This window comes from Trichomycterus rosablanca, chromosome 12 (genome assembly GCF_030014385.1).
Source record: "Trichomycterus rosablanca isolate fTriRos1 chromosome 12, fTriRos1.hap1, whole genome shotgun sequence".
NCBI lineage: Eukaryota > Metazoa > Chordata > Actinopteri > Siluriformes > Trichomycteridae > Trichomycterus > Trichomycterus rosablanca.
Window position 1 is genome coordinate 28,010,028 of NC_085999.1, and position 23,852 is coordinate 28,033,879.

Genomic DNA, 23,852 nt, shown 5'->3' on the forward strand with positions numbered 1-23,852 from the left:
GTATATTAACTATCAGAAAGGTTGAGTTAGCTAAGGCAAAGCAAAACAAAGGCTAAATGGTAGCAGATTAAGTGTTTGAAGAATGTTGATTAGTGAATGCTTGTGTAAGGTGCGACTCATACTAATTAGCGCTACATTAAAAGCTACAGATGGAGCTTCACACCTTAAAAAAGAAGTAAAAAAATAAAGCTATGTGAAAATAGGATGAACAAACAAATTAGCACATTTGTAGAATTCCTTTGGCAGAAGTTCATAATTAATTCAGTATTAATTTTTGCAAGGACAATTAAATTAAGGAGCTTTTTTGTTGTTTTGGGAAGAAATAGAAAGAGTGAGCCAAAGTATATTTACACATGATAATCAGATACACTTACAAGAAAGAGAAAATAAATTGATTGGTGATTTATTTAAGAAAGTTAGTTGTTTTGAGCAGCTTATTCCAAGAAATTTGAAACCTAATCCTAAACCTTAATGAATGGATGAATGAATTGGATGGATGGATGGATGGATGGATTGGATGGATGGATGGGTGGATGGATGGATTGGATTGGATTGGATTGGATGGATGAATTGGATGGATGGATGGATGAATTGGATGGATGGATAGATGAATTAGATGGATTGGATTGGATTGGATGGATGAATGGATGGATGGATGGGTGGGTGGATGGATGAATTAATTGGATGGATGGATGGATTGAATTGGATTGGATTGGATGGATGGATGGATGGATGGGTGGGTGGATGGATGGATGGATGGATGGATGAATTGGATGGATGGATGGATGGATGGATGGGTGGGTGGATGGATGAATTAATTGGATGGATTGGATTGGATTGGATTGGATTGGATGGATGGATGGATGGATGGATGGGTGGGTGGATGGATGGATGGATGAATTGGATGGATGGATGAATTGGATGGATGGATGGATGGAAGGATAGATAGATAGATAGATAGATAGATAGATAGATAGATAGATAGATAGATAGATAGACAGACAGACAGACAGACAGACAGACAGACAGACAGACAGATAGATAGATAGATAGAGAATCACATTATACAAACAAGTATCTGTATAATCACAACACATTACATTAAAACATTAGGAGTCTCTGAAAGCCACTGTCGCCTCACAGCAATTAGGTCCTGGGTTCGATCCCCAGGCGGGGCGGGGTGGTCCAGGTCCTCTCTGTGCGGAGTTTGCATGTTCTCCCATGTCTGTGTGGGTTTCCTCCGGAAGCTCTGGTTTCCTTCCACAGTCCAAAACATGCAGTCAGGTTAATTGGAGACACTGAATTGCCCTATAGGTGAATAGGTGTGTGTATGTGTGTCTGCCCTGTGATGGACTGGCGCCCCATCCAGGGTGTTACTGTGTGCCTTGCGCCCATTGAAAAGCTGGGATAGGCTCCAGCACCCACCCCCGCGACCCCGATTGAATAGCGATTAATAAAGTGAGTGAGTAAAAGCCAGCTGTAATCTCTAGAGAGAAACACATCTGTGGATAGTCTTAGCAAAATTTGGCTGTGAACAGAACTGAAACTGGGTGTGCCTACACCCACAGACTTGTTAGAACTGCCTCTGTTTAACACCAGTGGACACCTAACTATGAGCTTGTTGGACATCCCGTTCCAAAACCCTGAACATTGAAGCTATAACAATCTTCACTCCTCTGGGAATGCTTTATACAAGATCTTGGTGTGTGTGTGTGTGTATGTGCTCATTCAGTCAAAAGAACCTTTATAAGCTAGACACCGACGTTGAACCTGAAGTCCTGGCTCACAATCGATCCGGTTTATCCCAAAGGTGTTTACTGGGGTTGAGGTCAGGGCTCTGTGCAGGCCACTAAAGCTCCTCAGAACAAACTAGTCAAACCCTTTTTATAGACCTGACATAGAAAAGTTTGGGCACATCAGCACAGTCATGTGCCTTTCTTAAACTTATGCCACCAAATTGATCATATATCATTTATTTTATAAGCCATCTTCAAAAAGTTTCCACACTTTTATATTTTCATTGGAAGCGGTGAGGGTGGTAGGAGTAGTAATTAGTCGTGTCTGAGAGACTGAGAGAGAGCTTACAGTACGGATTTAGCACCATCTGTTTTCCACCTATTTGGATCACTCAAAGAAGCTTTAAGGGAAAGAAGATTTTCATGTGATGACGTAAAAGCAGCGGTCCATCAGATCAGTGGCTGCACGCTTAACCAAAAACATTTTGCTTATGGCATTAAAAAGTTGATACGACATGCCGCACAGGTGGCGCAGCGGTAAAAACACACGCTGGAACCAGAGCTGGGATCTCGAATACATCATTTGAAGTCTTAGCTCTGTCTGCCGGCTGGGCTGAGCGGCCACATGAACAACGATTGGCCTGTTGTTCAGACAGGGGTGAGATATTAAAAGTCGGATAGGGACTCTCTCATAACTAATGCAATTATGTCCTCTGCTGGCTGATTGATGGCACCTGCACAGAGACGGGAAAAGAGTGCTGTCAGGGTGTGTCTCTCCATACACAGTGCTGGTCCGCATTGCACTCAGCAAAGTGTAGGTGACAAAATGCATAGGGATGCTGCCCACGTGTCGGAGGGGGTGTGGGCAATTGGACGCGCTAAAAGGAGAAAAAAGGGAGAAGTTGGTACAACGCTGGGAAAAATGCATCGGAAGGTGACTATTTTTTAAGAATTTCAATATACAACCCTCTTAGCAATGTACGTTCTTGAAAAACCTAAACTCGAAAAATAAGAGAGGTGAGAACATACTTTTGGCCATAAAGCATAGCATTGCAAAACTAAGTTGCAGTCTGCACAAGCATTTAATCCCTCATTTAAGTCTATTGCAACACTTTGGTTATTTTCTTCCTCCGCCTCTATTGTGATTTAAGATCCGAGAGAAGAAACCCCCTTCTTCTGCCTGGACAGACACCATATCATCTGTAATCACCCACTCCTTCTCTCTTCCTCAGCTGTCCCCTTCAATCTTTCCCACTGACGTGTCCACTCAGAGTTTTCTCAATGGGAATGGAACTTAATGCCACTTCTCCTGGAATTGAAATCACATTCAGGACACCAACGAATCTAAGTGAGTACGAAAAGTTCTTGTGTCCTTTAGGAAAGTGTTTGTTTATGTACAGAATGTGAACGTTCTGACCACTTTGCTTGGGATCCAGTAGTCTCGGAGGTCAAGATTCAAATCTGAAGAACCCATCGTTTGAGCAATATAGGCCTGTTTTTATCTATGCATCTAAGTTACACCCTCTTTCCAAAGCTGCCATGTCCCAAATCACACAGTATATATAAATATTGCACTTCAAATGGTATAGATACACACTATGAAGCATGTGGTTTGAAATCTGGACTGAAAATCTGGACAGATATGGCAGTCAAGTGCATATTGCTTTCTTTCATTGCATCAAAACACCTTCAAGGGAACTAAATCAAATGGTAAGCCTATTTGTAAAAAAGTTCATTTCCAAGACTTGCATTTAGAGGACTTTTATCCAAAGCAACCAACAACTCATTGTGCTGTATACGACAGTATACAGCACAACCAATTGAGGGTTAAAGACCTTGTCCAATGGCCCAACAGTGGCAGTGATGGGTCTTGAACCTTTGACCACCTGATTACATCTGCAGTTGCAGCATTTAGCATACGTTTTTATCCAAAGCAACCTACAGACTACAGTTGTGACCAAATACAATGTGAGCAACTGAGTGTTAAGGGCCTTGCTCAGGGGTCCTGAGATAATATTCTTTACCCATGTATCCCAGCTTGTTAGGAAGTTCTGTGTTCAGAGCGCAGGGTCAGCCATTGTACAGTGCCCTTGGAGCAGACAGGTGTTAAGAGCCTTGCTCAGGAGCCCAACATTGGCAACTTGACAGTGGTGGGGCTTGAACCAGCAGCCTTCTGATTGATTTTCTTGAAATCAAATCTTTTTTTTGTGTATTCCAGCTTGTTTGGAGGTTCTGGGTTCACAGAACTGGGTCAGGTATTGACCAACAGTTGCCCAACAGTGGCTGCATGGCAAAGCCAGGATTTGAACCCACAATCTTCCGATTGATAGCCCAAAGCTCTACCCTCTATGCTACCACTGTCCCTGATTGCTCGTCAAATACCTTAACCACTGAGCTACCTTTCCCCGAAGTCTTGGCTTGTTTACTTACATTAAAGATCTCTTTAGCTTGTTTGGACAGGGTTTCATTGCCAATTAAAACCTAATTTTTAATGACTTTAATGGCCAATTAATGGCTTGATCAAAACTAATTATTTAACATTTCGACTCAACATCTCACTTGTACGCAGACAGGAATTCAACGACATTATATCAGACATCAACCCTGTCACGTAATAGATTCAGCCGACATCGTTCTGCTTTATCACGTCTGAATGCCGGGAGAATCGATCGAAAAACGCCAACCGCAGTAATTCCACAACCGTGCCTCTGAATGTGGAAAATTGGCCGAGCGCAGTGAAACGAAGTACATAACTGTCAGTTCGCCCTCACCTTTGAGGCGTGTAAGGCGGGAAACGATTCCCACAGATTAGGGAGGAGAGAGGAAGTGGAGCGCACTTCGCAGAAACGTGAAAACCCAGCAGGCTGTTTGGGGAGCTTGAAGCTCTAACCCTACGTTCACAAGAACGAGAGACAAAGCGACAGACGACGTTCGTTAATTATCTAGAATTCAAACAACAGTAGCAAGCATCACAGGATGGAGAAATTAGGCGTGACACAGTTAGATCAGGTGGATCACATGAATCAATCATCCGGCGTGAAGAACTGCTGCCAAGTTTCTTTTCCTGAGTTTTATCAAAGCATGAATTAACACTGCATTTAAAATTAGACCGGATATTTCTTGGCAATGATTATTTAATTAGTTATTAGGATTTTAACATCATGTTTTACACTTTGGTTACATTCATAACAGAAACGGTAGTTATTCATTACACAAGATTCATCAGTTCAAGTTTTTTAATGTCAAACACAGTTATGGACAATTTTGTATCTCCAGTTTACCTCACTTGCATGTCCATGTCACCGCAGTTTACACAGGCCATTCAAACCAGTAGGCTGAGGCGAAACAAACCCGCTAGCATGTAAGCCAACATCTCCCTCCATTCACCAAAAATGGTTAAATTGTCACCGACAAGCCAAAGTTGCAAATAAATGACACTCGTACATCTTTATACCAATTAAACATCAATAAAAATATATTTACAGTCACCCCGGTAGCGTTGCAGGATATTTCGCTAGCACACCAGCGCCAAGATTCTGAACTCCTTGGTTCAAAACTCAGCGTTGCCACCAGTCAGCTGGGCACCATCTAGCGGGCATAATTGGCAGTGTCTGCAGCAGACACTATTCGGCCACTATTCGGTGTCTGCTAGGGCGGGGTCACCACACTATGTGAGTGGGGTCTTCAAATGCTGTGCAAGGACCCTGATTTGGAGATAGAGGCGCCTGTGCAGAGTGCATGGGCGGAAAGAAGGGGGAGCGCGTAGGATGATGTAAAATGCTTCTATGTAGAGAGCTCACTAAGTTTTCAGACAGACCCAATGTTTAATGTATGTGTTTACATATTGAGAGCATTTTGTCCATTTGGGAACTGCCCCCTTGAACAAAGTTTAACCTTATGCAAATTAGAAGCAAAGCGATGTGGCAATTATTAATAGGAATTGAGCACTGAGCAGAAAGGTTCAGTTTTTGGTTCCTAGATAGTAGTTCCTACTAGAGTTGGAAGAGACACATACTGTCGCGGTGTCAAACATCTGCAAATAGGCGGCAGCAATCACAAAGTACAAACACAGTTTCTTGTCTTGTTTACTGCACTTACAGGGATGAAATTTATAGTCGAAACAATTTTTCATCAGGATTTTCATTTTCTGAATTTCTGAATTTGTGATCTAATTGTTTTTTTATACACTCTGTAGATACTAGCCAGTAAAGTATGCTGTACTACCATGGTATTGCTTTTTTTTAATTTTATTTATTTATTCGCTTGGCATCAGTTAAACCATGGCAAACAATATTAATAATTAAGGTTTCCCATTCAGCCAATTTTTAAATGATCATTATTATTATTATTATTGTTATTATTATTATTTTATTTACTTTTATTTATTTTACTTTTTTTACATTTTTATTTATTTTTTTATTATTATTTTGCTTGGCATCAGTTTAACCATGGCAAACAATATTAATGAAAAAGTTTCCCATTTAGCCATTTTTATTTATCATTATTATTATTATTATTATTATTATTATTATTATTATTATTATTATTTTATTTATTTATTTGCTTGGTGTCAGTTCAATCATGGCAAGTTTCCCATTTTGGCAATATTTTTTACATTTTTTTTTATTTACATTATTTAAATTTTTAATATTATTATTTTACTTGGCATAAATTAAACAATGGCAACCAATAATAATAAAAAAGTTTCCCACTGTGGCAATTTTTTAAAAACATTTTTTTTTTTATTTAATTTTTTTTTTTTATTGTTTTGCTTGGCATCAGTTAAACCATTGACAAGTTTCCTATTGTGGCGATTTTTGTGGCGTTTTTTTTACATTTTTTATTATTTTTTTATTATTATTATTTTGCTTGCCATAAATTAAACCATGGCAACCAATAATAATAAAATTGTGGTAATTTCTTTTTAAACATTATTATTATTTTTTTTATTATTATTAATTTGCTTGGCATCAGTTAAACCATGGCAAACAATATTAATAAAAAGGTTTCCCATTCAGCCATTTTTTAAATTATCATTATTGTTATTTTTATTATTATTATTTTATTTTTTTTATTTGCTTGGCATCAGTTAAACCATGGCAAGTTTCCCATTGTGGCTTTTTTTTAGATTTTTTATTTTTGTAGTTTATTATTATTTTATTATTAATAAAATTGTGGCAATTTTTTTAAACATTTTTTAAATTTATTTTATTATTTTTATTATTTATGCTTGGAAGCCGTTAAACCATGGCAAATTATATTAATAATAACAATTATATTAATTATTATTATTATTATTATTATTATTATTATTATTATTATATTTATTTGCCTGGCTTCATGGCAAGTTTCCCATTGTGGCCATTTTTAAACATTTTTTTTATTTGTTTATTTTTTATTAATATTATTATTATTTTGCTTGGCATAAATTACACTATGACAACAAATAATAATAATAAAAAGTTTCCCATTGTGGCAATTTTGTTTTACATTTTTAATTATTTTTTTTATTATTATTATTCTTTTTGCTTGGCATCAGTTAAACCATGGCAACCAAGCACCCACGGGCGATGATGACGCTTCTAGTGTGAACACCAGCAATAAGAATTCAGCAATAGATATTAGTAGATCTGCATTTTAAAAACTTCTTTATGTCAACGTGCAAAAACACGTCATTTGGTGTACAAAATAAATCCTGGTCCAACATTTCTTATTCCTTATAAATAAAGTAAAAAGTTCTGATGTTGTTTACACAAGACACTCCACAGAAAAGAACAGAGCCATCTAAAAATACAGAAAATCTATCTAAATGGCCTCCCAGTAATCTTTTCTTCTTTTTTTGTAACACTCTGTTATTCACACGAGCCCCGGGCAGTACGAAACAGGAACTGTGTACAAGAACGCAAAGCGACGAGTCGTTTCCCATCGGGCCACTGCAAGTCTAGAGACGCTAAAATAAGTGACACCCGAGAACAGCGAGTAAAAAGCCACAGAGACGTGTTTTATTTATAAATCTATCTAATCCAGTTTGCTGGAGCTTTTTTCACTAATACATTTTTCAAGCCTATACTCTGACTGCTCAGTCACTCCAGGAGCAAAATTGCAGCTTCACAACTCCAAGGTCGCAGAAGAACTCAGGATTAGCACTTCTGTCCTATTTTCTGGTCGTCTAAGTTGTGATATCTCTCTCGAAGGTGTTAGAAAGGTGTAAAAGTGAGCAGTATTAACCGTCTCACACCAGACTAAAACCTGTGAGCGAATGAATGTAGTTTCAGAGTTGAATAGGATTTCTGTGCTGCTCTTTTGTGCACTCCCTCTAGTGATATCGACACCAGAATTGTTTTTATTATTATTTATATTTATTATTATTATATATATTATATATTATTATATAATGCCATAACATTAAAACCACCTCCCTGTTTCTACACTTTCCATTTTATTAGCTCCACTTACCATATAGAAGCACTATGTAGTTCTACAATTACTGAATGTAGTCCATCTGTTTCTCTGCATGCTTTGTTAGCCCCCTTTCATGCTGTTCTTCAATGATCAGGACTCTCCCAGGACCACTACAGAGTAGGTATTATTTGGGTGGTGGGTCATTTTTAGCACGGCAGTGACACTGACATGGTGGTGGTGTGTTAGTGTGTGTTGTGCTGGTATGAGTGGATAAGACACAGCAATGCTGATGGAGTTTTTAAACACCTCACTGTCACTGCTGGACTGAGAATAGTCCACCGACCAAAAAAATCTGGCCAACAGCGCCCTGTGGGCAGCGTCCTATGACCACTGACGAAGGTCTAGAAGATGACCAACTCAAACAGCAGCAATAGATGAGCGATCGTCTCTGACTTTACATCTACAAGGTGGACCAACTAGGTAGGAGTGTCTAATAGAGTGGACAGTGAGTGGACACGGTATTTTAAAACTCCAGCAGCGCTGCTGTGTCTGATCCACTCATACCAGCACAACACACACCAACACACCACCACCATGTCAGTGTCACTGCAGTGCTGAAAATGATCCACCATCCAGATAATACATACTCTGTAGTATGTATAAAAAAAAAAGTATGTAGAGAAAAAGTATGTAGAGAAACAGATGGACTACTGTCAGTAATTGTAGAGGATCTGATAAAATGGACAGTGAGTGTAGAAACAAGGAGGTGGTTTTAATGTTATGGCTGATCAGTGTATTTATATAGTTCTCGACAGTGTAAATGAGGCTGCAACTAGAAAAGTCAAGAGTTTGACTCCCGTTTCCAGAAGAGCTGGTTGGTAACCTGCTGCTTGTTTGCACAGTGGTGTTTAAATAAGCGTCAACGTTGCGCCACCTCAGACTGTTTATGTTCCTAAAGAGGGAAGAGAGAAAGCTAATCTCAGCGCTAATTGATGGCTACCTGCTGCGACACTTCAGGTTGATGGGGATGAAGTAGGAAAAGAACACGCATGGCATGGCCGCCGACTGCTGTACTGCCACAGGAAAGGATCTTTAAGAAGGCAAACAGGATGCAGAGCATGATAGAGATCAGTAAAGCAATCACGTAGCGGCCAAGTCATTTTCAGGTCTGGTTGAGTGCACTGCTAAAAACTTTGTATGCACTTCATCCAGTAAAGCCTTAGCGCAGTTGCTTCAAATATATATAATAAATAAATACTGTAAATAAATGGGCATGTAAAAAAATTAAAACAACAATAAATAAATAAGTAAATGAAGTAATTAATATTCATACCAATAACATAACATCATTTATTTATTTATTAGGATTTTTACGTCATGTAATGTAATGTTTAATTTAAACTACAGTAATGTGAAAAAGTTAGGACACCCCATGAGAACCTTTGTATTTTTGAACATATTTAAATATATGGACATTTGAGCTTCATTTGAACAGTACTGAGAGATGGAGCTTATATAACTAAACAAATAAAACTGAAAAAAATTACTTTTAAACTCAAGTTGTAAAATGTAATGAACAAAAATGGAAATGTATTGTGAGGAAAAAGTTAGGACACCCTATGCCATAATAGCTGGTATTTCCCCCTTTGGCTGAAATAACCTCAATTAGGCGTTTCCTATAACCATCTACCAGTCTCTGACATCGTCTGGGAGAAAGCTTTTCCCACTCCTCCATGCAGAATTTCTTCAGCTGTGTGAGTTTTGAGGGGTTTCTTGCATGCACAGCCCGTTTCAAATCACCCCACAGCATCTCAATAGGATTAAGATCCAGGCTTTGACTTGGCCATTCCAGAACTCTCCGTTTCTTTCTTTTGAGCCATTCCTTGGTGGATTTACTGGAATGTTTTGGGTCGTTGTCATGTTACATGGTCCACTTCCACTTCAGCTTCAGTTTTTGGACAGATGGTCTTACATTTTCCTCAAGAATTCATTGTGGATTCTATAATGGCGAGCTTGCCAGGCCCTGCTGCTGCAAAGCAGCCCCAAACCATGACCTGGCCATGTTGGCAGTTGTTTTAAATGTTCACCATTTGTAAATGATTTTCTGGACAGTGGAATGGCTGATTTCTAACTGGTTTGAGATCCTCCCTCCCAGCCTCATAGGCATATACAACTTTCTTTCTGAAGGCCTCAGTTAGCTCTTAAGATTTCACCATGGTGATACCACTCACTTCAACAATCAAGAGCAAACCAAACTAATGTCTGAGGTTTAAATAAAACTCCAATGTCCTCTAGTGATGGTCTAATCATTGCAGCTGATGTGGTGGATAAATAGATAAATAAATTATATGCTTTCAAATATGTGGCACCCTGTTCTGCGCCTGTGGTGTGTAGGAGTTCCAGTGGCCGGCACCTTGACCCCACTGACTACCTTTGAGTTGAATTGGAATGTGTTCTATGAGTCAGGCCATCTCATCCAACAACAGCAGCTCCTGACCTCCAATCACCACCACCCAGACCTGCATACCAGTCCTGGAGACTGCATATCGAAGTGGAATAGTGAAAAAGACCTCGACCTTCCCTCCCTCATACAATGCCAATTTTGTGGATGTTTGGCCAGATCGGTGGCTTGGTTTGAAGACACTGCAGTGGTGTGCTAGCTTCTTAGACTGCTAAGCCACCTTAGAGTCCATAATGTATAGTTTTATTATTAATATTATTACTATTATTTATTTTCTTTCTACAAGGAACTTTTATCTTCCAAATATCTTATGATCGATGACGTTGACTATGGTTGATCCACAAACATCACCTTCACCTTCAAGTTATTGACTTCTCAGAGTTCCTGTTGGTTTCACAGTATCTTTTCTCACAGGTTTCCTTCTAGGTTACAGATAAGAAATGATAGCCTGGCCTAAGCAGTTTTGTCATGTCATGTCATGTCAGTATGCCCTCATGGCTTTGCAATGGTTGGCTGCACATGGGTCACAGATGGGTCAGCTTTCTCCGGTGCCCTCTGTTTTCTAATGCATTTGTTCTCAAAATCATGACTGTGTCTTTCTTCCTCTTTCTTCGATGTCCAGACTTCACGTCTGTATGTGGCTAGAGGCCAGGACAAGGCTGATCTCAGTTATTGATCTATGAGGTGTTCTGTGCGTTTAACTTGATCACACAGTGCATTCTCTACACGTCTGTTATCGTCCCTCTGACTTTGTTCTGTCAGTGTCCTCTACCAAAATGATAGACATTATGAATAAAAATAAGCAATTTATCCTCATACAGGAATTGAAAACGTCTGATTTATTAATTTTCATCACAGGTGCGGACTCGTGAATCATTCAGTATTTTATCCTTAAGACGGTTGGTGTTATACTGTGATGACTGTTTTTAATTAAATATAAAAAATACAGTGGTACCTTGTAACTCAACGTCCCCCAAACTCAAAATCTTTGTAACTCGATGCCCTACGTCGAGAAATTTGTACCCTTAAACTTAAAGTTTCCCTTAAACTCAACTAAATAAAAATTATTTATTTAATTTCAAATTAACAATGAACTGCTGTTTTGTTCAGCGCTCGGCTTGAGCAGTAAAACGCCATCAAAGTGTGAATATGAGACGAATCTGCATTAGTGTGGAATAACCATCAAATCCAGTCTGAAAGCGTCCATGTGAATGCGCTGGTACTAAACGGAATACGGTATTCCAGGACTAAACATCTCCATGATTAAGAAGCATAAAGAAACAAATAAAAAACAAAAGTAAAGTGAAGGTTTTATTGTACTTTGTATTGAGTTTTAATTGTATGTTATCAGCAATAACATTAAAACCACCTACTTGTTTCTACACTCACTGTCCATTTTATCAGCTCCACTTACCATATAGAAGCACTTTGTAGTTCTACAATTACTGACTGTAGTCCATCTGTTTCTCTACATACTGTTTTAACCTGCTTTCATCCTGTTCTTTAATGGTCAGGCCCCCCACAGGACCACCACAGAGCAGATATTATTTAGGTGGTGGATCATTCTCAGCACTGCAGTGACACTGACATGGTGGTGGTGTGTTAGTGTGTGTTGTGCTGGTATGAGTGGATCAGACACAGCAGCGCTGGTGGAGTTTTTAAATACCGTGTCCACTCACTGTCCACTCTATTAGACACTCCTACCTAGTTGGTCCACCTTGTAGATATAAAGTCAGAGGCGATTGCTCATCTATTGCTGCTGTTTGAGTTGGTCATCTTCTAGACCTTCATCAGTGGTCACAGGACGCTGCCTACGGGGCGCTGTTGGCTGGATGTTTTTGATTGGTGGACTATTCTCAGTCCAGCAGTGACAGTGAGGTGTTTTAAAACTCCAGCAGTGCTGCTGTGTCTTATGCACTCATACCAGCACAACACACAACCATCATGTCAGTGTCACTGCAGTCCTGAGAATGAGCCACCATCTTAATAATACCTATTCTGTGGTGGTCCTGTGGGGGTCCTGACCATTGAAGAACAGGGTGAAAGGCGGCTAACAAAGCATGCAGAGAAACAGATGGACTACAGTCAGTAATTGTAGAACTACAAAGTGCTCCTTTATATGATAAGTGGAGCTGATAAAATGGACAGTGAGTGTAGAAACAAGGAGGTGGTTTTAATGTTATGGTTGATTGGTGTATGTGTGTGTGAGTGTGTATACCATGTACTGAAACTTTGAATCAGCATTAGATTTCTATTGTTATCTGGAAAAAAATTATTTTGTTTTAACTTCAGCAGCCGAGCTACCTTGTTATTTACACCTAACAGAAGACCAAGGGAGATAGACAGAGGCGCTGGAGAGGGAGTGTGACATGGTGGGGAAGTGAGGGGGGAGTGCAAATGTGAAAGAAAAGATAGCACAGACGGGAAAATCGATACAAAAAAGAAATGCAAGAGTCCAAAAGCTTGCCTGAAAAAATAAAAACAATGCGAAAAAGAATTGCATGTTTTCCTTTGCTGTTGGAACAGGAAGAAAAGAAGATGGAACCGTAGGGGCTGGAGATGTTTCTGTGCGTATGTATCTGTGTGTGTATGTGCACCACTTGCCTCAGAGAAGCAGCCCAGCGGGCCAAAATATGTTGATTTATCTTTAGTTCTAAAGATGCTCGTATCCAAGTCCCCCAACAAAGGCACACCATAAAAAAGCTGTTTTATTAGTGCAGCGGGATACGTGAGCTGCAGGAACAGAGTGTGACAGTGGAAACATGATAAAAATGCACATGTGCATGAGATTATGCAGAAAATATGTGCAAAAGATCTACACTATATTGCAAAAAGTATTCACTCACCCATCCAAATCATTGAATTCAGGTGTTCCAATCACTTCCATGGCCACAGGTGTATAAAACCAAGCACCTAGGCATGCAGACTGCTTCTACAAACATTACTGAAAGAACGGGTCGCTCTCAGGAGCTCAGTGAATTCAAGCGTGGTACCGTGATAGGATGCCACCTGTGCAACAAGTCCAGTCGTGAAATGTCCTAGCTACTAAATATTCAACAGTCGACTGTCAGTGGTATTATAACAAAGTGGAAGCAATTGGGAATGACAGCAACTCAGCCACCAAGTGGTAGGCCATGTAAAATGACAGAGCGGGGTCAGCGGATGCTGAGGCGCATAGTGCACAGAGGTCGCCAACTTTCTGCAGAGTCAGTCGCTACAGACCTCCAAACTTCATATGGCCTTCAGATTAGAGAGCTTCATGGAATGGGTTTCCATGGCCGAAGAGCTGCATCACCAAGCGCAATGCAAAGTGTCGGACGCAGTGGTGTAAAGCACGCCGCCACTGGACTCTAGAGCAGTGGAGACATGTTCTCTGGAGTGACGAATCACACTTCTCTGTCTGGCAATCCGATGGACGAGTCTGGGTTTGGCAGTTGCCAGGAGAACGGTACTTGTCTGACTGCATTGTGCCAAGTGTAAAGTTTGGTGGAGGGGGGATCATGGTGTGGGGTTGTTTTGCAGGAATTGGGCTCGGACCCTTACTTCCAGTGAAAGGAATTGTTAATGTTTAAGTATACCAAGAGATTTTGGTCAAGTTCATGCTCCCAACTTTGTGGGAACAGTTTGGGGATGGCCCTTTCTTGTTCCAACATGACTGCGCACCAGTGCACAAAGCAAGGTCCATAAAGACATGGAGGGGCGAGTTTGGTGTGGAAGAACTTGACTGGCCTGCACAGAGTCCTGACCTCAACCTGATAGAACACCTTTGGGATGAATTAGAGCAGAGACTGCGAGTCAGGCCTTCTCGTCCAACATCAGTGTCTGACCTCACAAATGCGCTTCTGGAAGAATGGTCAAAAATTCCCATAAACACACTCCTAAACCTTGTGGAAAGCCTTCCCAGAAGAGTTGAAGCTGTTATAGCTGCAAAAGGTGGGCCGACATCATATTAAACCCTATGGATTAAGAATTGGATGTCACTCAAGTTCATATGTGTGTGAAGGCAGACGAGCGAATACTTTTGGCAATATAGTGTATCTTCACTGATAAGTAAAGGCCACTTTTTAGAGCCATTTCTTACATTTACATTAAATAATTACTCATAATTGCTGGTGCACGTCCTGCTAATGCTAACACGAAAACGCTAATAAGCCGTATTGTTTGCCTGTTGCTGCATGCTTCATAGACTAAACAGACTGAAGCGATTTATTTCAGCTCTGTCAGAACGATGTCGTAGATAATGAAGTGGTTGTACTTTGCAGCGGTTGGATAATTGCATTGCTAAATCAAATCGATTCTTTTTATCCTTGCGCCCGCCCACAACGCTAATTGATTTGTTCCTGTCGGTGCTACAGTTGTTTCTGTATGCAGCCAGATTGGAGTTACTCGCTACACAAGATTCATCCGTTCAAACACAGTCATGGACGATTTTGGATCTCCAATTCACTTCACTTGCTTGTCTTGGGATTGTGGGAGGAAAATCATGCAGACACGGGGAGAACATGCAAACTCCACACAGAAAAGAACTCGCACTGCTCCACCTGGGAATCAAACCCAGGACCTTCTTGCTATGAGGCAACAGTCCTACCAACTGAGCCACCATGCCGCCCTGAGGAGCTTTAAAGATAAATAAATAAAACAAAAAGTATCATGTAGGCAGTCAATGAAGGAATGCCTTCTATAGTCTACAAGGATGTGACTGCTAACAACGGGTTTTAGAGTCTGTCTTGTTAAATGATAAATTAGAAAGGATTTGACACCAGAGGGGATTGGATGAGAGAAAAATTATACAGGATATTCAGAGTCTGTGCTATCAACCTGAAGCTGGCTGTGCCTGAGGGAGGGTGTTCGAAAAAGTTTTATTGTTTTATTGATTTGCAATTGCAACCTCTGCTGTCTGAACAAGCAGAACAAGAATCATTGAAGCCAGTTCTGCTTTGCTTGTGCACATCCCAAAAACACTCGGCACACACCAGGAATACAACCATCACTTACAGAAACTGCTGCTTTGTTTAGCTCTTCACTTAAGCGGTGCGGTAAAACGTCATCAAAGTGCCAATATGAGACGAATCTGCATTTGTGTGGAATACCCGTCAAATTCACTCTGAAAGTGTCCACATGTATCTGTGTTTAGCTGTATTTTCACCTGTTTCACTTTTAAACTTGTGTTATACTGTAGCTCAGGGTGCTGAGGAATTGTACGAATCAGCTTTTCCGAGAGTCTAAAACGCTTATCGCTTAAAAAAAAACAAAAAACAAAGCTTAAGATGGTTTAATGTACTAAAGAATGACAGAGTAACACTAAACCTTAATTATGACTGATCATGAGTCCTCTCCACTAATGGAATTCCTCGGTCATTGTTTTAATACAATATGTATTGTATGTTCGTATTGCCTGAGTCTCTTTAACTGGGTCAAACTGTTCGTCTCATTGGCGGTGCTTTAAAAACGTTAGCAAAAAAACTGGGTCAATCAGGTGAACTTTGAGCGCCACGGCAAGTGCAAAAAATCACAAGCCCAACACAGTAAGTTCGCGCTAGCTAAGCAGCACTGACAGGAAACAGCTCTTCATAGGGAACAGCAGCACAGTGCAAAAGCAGGTTTGCTGCTTCTCGTGTGAATGCGCCCTTACAAAAATTACACACCCACACATCTAGAGACTCCACAGAAAATGACAAGCCATTCTTCAGAAATGCAGTAACTACAGGCAGGGATCAAACCTGGGTCCCTAAATCTGTGCTGCGCCAACAATTACTGCTACAGAACCTTGTTACCTCTAGAGCTAGGCTATTGCTACCTATAAATGGTGTCTGACGTTAACATAAACTAAGGAGCAAGAATTTCAACAGCAGTCTAGTCTGAATGATTGGAACTCATACTTCTTGGTCAGTCAAAAATATACATACAGCAATTTCAATTGTTTTTAAGCAACGTAATGATGTACTACAGACGTCTTGGGCTCGCTTTGTGCATGGGTTGGGTTGACTGCACATTAAAACATGGAACAATGGGTTGTTTGTTTATGTTTTTAACACCATGGTTACACTGCAGTTATATTCATAGCACGACTCATGGGTAAACTGTTAGTCCGGATATATTAGAGCACAGATCTTATTGGGTGCTGTTTTTAGCTTGAGGTTTTAGATGTGTGGTTTTAGTCCTGTGTCTAAGTGGAATCTAAACAGTCTTATGTTGTTTTCTTCTTTGAAGATTCCTTTCATTGAACTGGTATGGAGAGGTTTTGTCGGGTACAGTGGTATTTGGGGCATTCGATCAGTAAGTGTTTGATGGTGAGGGGTTCGAAAAGTGTCTCGGGGAAAGGCGGGTGGTGTAGCAGTGGGCTTCTCCTTTCATTAAGTGCAAGTGTGTTAAGTGGGTGGGGCTACAGCAAGCCACTTGGTCATCATGCTTTTTTGGTCGTCCCCTAGTTTGGGAATTGATGGTGGGGCATATTTTATACATTTTTTTAATGCATTTTTTCTCCTGATTTTTAGCGCGTCCAATTTTTACCCAATTGCATTATGCTTCCTCTCTACTGGTGCTGACCCCTGTGCCGATTGAGGACAGAGAACTGACACACGCCCCCCTCCGACACGTTTGCAGTAGTTGACTGCATCTTTTCACCTGCATGAGGTGAGTTCATATGCGGATCAGCTTTGTGTACGAAGAGCCACTCCCTGATCCTTATTATCCCTCAATCAGCCAGCAGAGGTTGTAATTGCATCAGTTATGAGGTCCCTATCCGGCACTTCCCTTCCCTGGATGAACAACAGTGTTTGACATTAAACTTGTGAACTGATGATTCTTGTGTAACCAGTAACTACTGTTTCTGTCATGAATGTAACCAAAGTGTGTAAAACAAGACAAATCCTAATAAACAAAATAAATCAAGAGCATTCATTGAAAGAGGTTTTGGACTGCATGGAACAGTGGTCTCTTAATAATCTTGAGAAGTAAATCTTCAGATGCAAACCAAGAACCACCAAAAACAGACCTGCCATTAAATTACTGAATAAAACAGTGACAATAAAATGAAATTTGTTGTTAATTACAGGAGTATTAAACAAATGTGACAAAAATGAAAATGTAACAAGGTAGACAAACCCATTGGTTAAAGTTTGGTATGTCTTGCAGGTACTAGGAAACTTTAAAGTCTAGAAACGTCTGGAGTCTGCTGTGGTAGATAACAGACATGTCCGGGGGCGCTGCAGAATATGAGTTTGGCCGTCATGCAGACATTAGTTTTGATCTGTGCTTTAAAAAAGCAGGAGATATCAAGAAATTATTATAGAGCAAGAGCACAAAGGAACACAAAACAAAAAAAAGTTAAACCCTTGGTTTCTCTCTTTGGGGTCTTTTTTGTGTAAAACTGTGGCTTAATGAAGCAGAATGTGAAGTATGAGTGCAGCATCACTAAAGCTAAAAGGAAAGATCAGAACAAAGCAAACACTTTGAAAAACAAAAGCTGTTTTAGTATGCTGTTCTGTAGAGCCGCAGACCAAGTGCTGGCAATTGAGCGATGAATTAACGAATGTACTTCTGAGAAGTGGTTTTTGGTTTTCTTTGCATCGGTGTGACTGTGGAAAATAAATGACTGATGATGCAGGTGTACAAGCAAGTGGAAAAACCTCCTGAACTGCACTACACTTGCATATTTGATGTTTTTTTATTTGAAGGATTTTAACATCATGTTTTACACACTTTGGTTACATTCATGACAGGACAGGTAATTACTGGTTACCCAAGATTCACCACAGTCATGGACAATTTTGTATCTTTAATTCACCTCACTTACATGTCTTTGGACTGTGAGAGGAAACCGGAGCACCCGGAGGAAGCCCACGTGGACACGGGGAGAACATGTAAACTCCACCCAGAAAGAACCCAAACTGCTCCACCTAGGAATCTAACCCAGGACCTTCTTGCTTAGAGGTGACAGTGCTACCCACTAGGCCACCATGCTGCTCTGATGTTGTGGTAAAATGGCACTATGGTCAATAAGACACTACACAGCCAAAACCAAGTCTTATGTGCTGCAAAAAGGAATGATAGTTTTTGTAAGAGTAGAAGTAGACAGATAGCTGTGCCGTTATCTGTTGCATCTTTAAATGTCTCATGGGTGGCACAGTGGCTTGGTGGGTAGCACTGTCGCCTCACAGCAACAAGGTCCTAGATTCTGTTCCCAGGAAAAGCAGTCCAGGTCCTTTCTGTGTAAAGTTTGCATGTTCTCCCCATATCTGTGTGGGTTTCCTCCAGGAGCTTCGGATTCCTCCCACAGTCCAAAGACATGCAGTCAGGTTAATTGGAGACACTAAATTGGCCATGATGGTGTTTGATATTGAACTTGAACCATGTGTAACCTGTAACTATCTGTCCTGTCCTGAATGTAAGTGTAAAACATGATTAAAATCCTAATAAACAAACAAATAAACGTCTCATGAGCTGAAGGTTAAAAAATTGTGGGAATGTGATATGTAAACACTAATTCTGGAGTTTCAAAAAGATCAAATTTATGAGAACAGCTGAAGAAAAAGGATCAACTGTATTGGTTTTATTAGTTTTATTGCCATTTATTTTATATGAAACTGTATTTTTTATTCCTTAAAAATAAAACAAAAATGAAGCCATCATGTATGTTGTGAAGAAAGAAAAAAATGTTTTTGGCATCTGCATAAATTTGATCCTCTCCTCCAGCTGTTCTCATAAATTTTGGATTTGAATTGGTGTTTACAATGAGTGTGCATCCAGCGTAATTCAGACGGATCTTTCAGTCGGAAACTGTGGGACTGGAAGATGGAAAGCAGGAGGGCGAAAGCCCTGTCGAGGCTAGACACAGGACATATGGCTGGGTGAGATAGGAACAGAGTTTTTACCCAGCATCAAATTCCCAACCAGATGTAACCTCAGGCAGTGAATGAGAGCGAGTGAGAGAGGGGAGAGAGGAGGGCGAGAGAGAAGGCATTGTCTGAGGAAATCAGCTGCGAAAGCCGAAGCAGGAGCAGCGTGGCTAAGAGAAATGATTTTTAGCACCCTTCCAACTGAGTGCTAATCTCACGAGAGACTGTGATGAAATATGTGTTTGTGCGCGCCTACAAAACACACCGAAACCTTTCGAGCGGCCCCCTGCGAACTCAAACTCAACGTGGTCTTGATGAGTTCCTGAACCCGACCGGTCACAGAAGGATGTCAGCACACAGCTGATAGCATTGTCTCGTTTCTGTTTGCAGACTCCCAGTTCTCCCAGCTGTAGCGGGGTAGGTTAGTCTGCTGTTTCTGTCTGAATACATTGTAAATCGTTAAAACACCCCACAGACGTGAGGAACTGGTGTGACGTTACAGCAAATCAATTTGCAGTTATTGTGACTGAAGAATATAAAGTTGGAACATTTTCCTAAGTTCAGTGACTCTTAACTTTCCAGGGTGTCTGGTTTGAATTTCAAAGGCAAGAACTGTAAAGCTGCAGTCATATTACATACCTGACCTTTACCTCTCCTGTTCATTGGGTGTCAATGGGTGGAAAAGGACCTTGTCATGACCTACACTACATGGTCAAAATATCTATCTGTCTATCTATTTATCTGTATATTTATTTATCTTTCTATCTATCTATCTGTCTGTCTGTCTGTCTGTTTATCTGTATATTTATTTATCTATCTATCTATCTGTCTGTCTGTCTGTCTGTCTGTCTGTCTGTCTGTCTGTCTGTTTATCTGTATATTTACCTGTATACCTGTATATTTATTTATCTTTCTATTTGTCTATCTGTCTGTCTATCTGTCTGTTTATCTATTTATCTGTATATTTATTTATCTTTCTATCTATCTGTCTGTCTGTCTGTCTATCTATCTGTTTATCTATTTATCCATCTATATGTCCTTGTCTGTCTGTCTGTCTATTTATGTCTGTCTGTATAACTATCTTATCTATCTATTTCTGTCTGTCTATCCATCTGTCTACCTATCTGCCTGTCTGTCCATCTGTCTGTCTATCTATCTATGTCTGTCTGTCTGTCTATATGTCTGTCTGTATAACTATCTTATCTATTTGTCTGTCTTTCTGTCTATCTATATGTCTGTCTATCTATGTCTGTCTGTCTATCTGTCTGTCTGTCTGTATATATGTCTGTCTGTATAACTATCTTATCTATCTATCCATTTGTCTGTCTGTCTTTCTGTCTATCTATCTGTCTATCTATCTATCTATCTATCTATCATCTATCTATATGTCTGTCTGTCTTATCTATATATTAGTCTTTCTGTCTATCTATCTGTCTATTTATCTATCGATCGATCGACCTACCTACCTGTCTGTCTATCTGTTTGTTTATATATCTTTCTATTTATGTCTATTTATTCATATATTTATCTATCTACCTACCTGTCTGTCTATCTACCTGTCTGTCTATTTATCTGTCTGTCTTTCTTTTTATCTGTCTATTCATTTACCTATCTATCTGTCTGTCTGTCCATCTGTCTATCTATCTATCTATATATTTATTTATCTATCTATCTTCGATTATGAACCTGTTAGCTGTGGGTAAGACTAAAAGAACTAAGCACACAATTTAAAAGTGGTGTCCACATACTTCTAAATAACCTGTGATTTTACATAGGAATGATTCAGATATAAGTTCAAATTAGGTTGAGTTCCCAACTGACCTGCTTCACAAACGCCTCGGATAAAAATGAGCGGCTAACCTTGTTGTTAAAGGGTCATCCCTTCCTCCAGCTGTTCTCACATTTCTCCTCTTTTATGTGATGATTAATGATGAGCCTTGTTTTCCTGTCAGCATGAGGGATGATTATTTAATTGGGCAGGACATGGATTTCACGTATAATACTTCTGAAGAAAATGACTGAGGTAGAGGTAATTAAGCTTTTCTGCGTGGCCTCTCTTCCGTTAATCAAAGCTTTGCTTTTAAAGAAGCATCAGGGTGGAAGAAAAAGACAGAGAATTGATGCCAAGCCTGAGTCACCTTCAAAGTTTGAGATGGAATTAATAAAAGGAATAAGGTAACCTAATAGTCATTATAAACATCACATATTTAAGTCATATAAGTATGACAAAATGTTCTGCATGTCATGTTTTTTATGTAGCTGTTCAGAATGAGGGCAAAGCTGGGAAAAAATCAATGCTTAAGTGGTTTAGTCATCTACTACTCTTGCCCATCACTTCATGGCTGTTACACATGGGTGACATGACATATTAATACATTAATATTCATTCATCCATTCATTGCTTGTTCCACTCTGACTCTAACACAAGTCCCCTCCTACACATGTGAAGTTAACTGCACCTTTTCACCTGCATGAGGCAGGGAATGGGGCTCAGTCTGGCGTATGAAGAGTCATGCATTGATATCCGTTATCCCCCGTCTCAGTGTGCAGTCGCCATCTATTACCCATTAGAGGTCATAATTGCATCCAACCCAACAGACAAGCCAATCATTGTCCGTGTAGGCACCTGGCAAACAACCTTTGCCAAGGGCAATGACACAGCCCAAACCATGACAGACCCTGGCTTTTGGACTTGTAGCTGATAACAGTCTGGATGGTTCTTTTCGTATTTGATTCGTCTTTGCACACGGCATCAATTTTTTCCAGGACCTGGAATGCTGATTCATCGGACAACAATACACATTTCTACTGTGTGATGGTCCATCCTAGATGTCTCAGAGCCCAGAGAAGTCGACGCCGCTTCTGAACATGGTTAACATAAGGCTTCTTTTTTGCACAGTATAGTTTTAAGTGGCATTTGTGCATGTAACTCTGTATTGTAGTGCTTGATACAGGTTTGCCAAAGTAATCTCTCACCCATGTGGTTATATCAGCAATTTTTTTAGTGGTGGTTCTTGATGCAGTACAGTCTGAGGGATCGAAGATCACGGGCGTTCAGCTTAAGCTTGCGCCCTTGGCCTTTATGCACTGAAATTCCTCAGATTCCTTGAATCGTTTAATGATATTGTGCACTGTAAAGGGAGAAAAATGCAAATCCCTTCCAATCTTTCTTTGAGGTACATTGTTTTTAAACATTTCAATCATTTTCTCACACATTTGTTGACAAACTGGAGATCCTCTGATCATCTTTGCTCATCAAAGACTCAGCCTTTCCTGGATCCTGCTTTTGTACCAAACCATGATTACAATCACCTGTTGACATCACCTGTTTGGAATCACATCATTATCTAGTGTTTTTACCTTATTACTATCCCTAAATTGCCCCTGTCCCAATTTTTTTTTGAATGTGTTGCAGGCCTGAAATGCAGGAATGGAGGTTTATTAACAAATAAAAGGAAGTTGAGCAGACAAAACATGAAGTATCTTGGATTCAAACTGTCTGTAATCAAATAAAAGTCAAAGTAAATGTAAGGAACACTGCATTTTTATGTGATTTGCATTTTTCATACTGTCCTAATTTTTTTCTGATTTGGGTGCAAATGCAGGTGCAAACGATAATAAATAATGAATATTTTTTCTATTCAGACTCACGGTTGGTACAGTTTACTGGGTGAAGTATTAATACAAGTAATACGTTTTTGAATGGGAGTTGCAACAAGCTCATGGTCAGGTGTCCACATACTTTTGACCTTCAAGCATAAGTTGATGAATACACTTCGGACATTTACTAAAAGTACTCTGCCAAACCCTGTTAAAGTACATGACGATGAGTTATTTTCAACACCACCACACGGAATTGAAATTTAGTATCCGAAAGCCTTTAAATGCACTTGGCCTTCAGTTCCCTCAGGTATATCTAAGGTATGAATCTTTATCATCGGCGGTACATGGTATTCCCTCTGGCTCTCCTTCTCAATTTGATATTTTTTCCATTCCCCTCTCCCGGCACAGTAATCTGATTTCTAGGGCAGTAGATAACTGTATCTATGGCCGAGTGCCCTACAGGTCATGTGCAATTTCCTTTTTTTAACATACATTCCAGTGATTTCCCAATTTATTTTCTTTTACGTCTGAATGATTTTCTTTTTGCTGCTCTGAATGATTAAATGTCCAGTTATCTGTGATTATGAAATGACCTTGTCAAGGGTAAGCCCCACCTTCAAAGAGGACAGAGGATGACCGTTTTGGAGCTTTGATTTTGGCATTGAAACACATTACAATACCAAATGAAGCCACCAGGTTTGCCTAGATGATTGTGTTATTGCTAAATTAGATGCCTCTCATTTGAAAGGGGTGGACACGATTATGCAGGGGCAAAAGGCAGCAGTTCACCACAGGGTCAGCTGTTCACAGGGC

The 23,852-nt window shown here is 39.9% G+C and overlaps 1 protein-coding gene across 1 annotated transcript in view; it reads left to right on the forward strand.

Annotated features, from left to right (window-relative positions):
• The window catches only part of gypc (glycophorin C (Gerbich blood group)), a 78,606-nt gene that overhangs the window by 29,373 nt on the left and 25,381 nt on the right, over positions 1 to 23,852 (forward strand). The window contains exon 4 of the mRNA XM_063005550.1: positions 2,969 to 3,084. Within this exon, the coding sequence (XP_062861620.1) occupies positions 2,969 to 3,084 (116 nt within the window). The remainder of the gene's footprint in view (positions 1 to 2,968; positions 3,085 to 23,852) is intronic.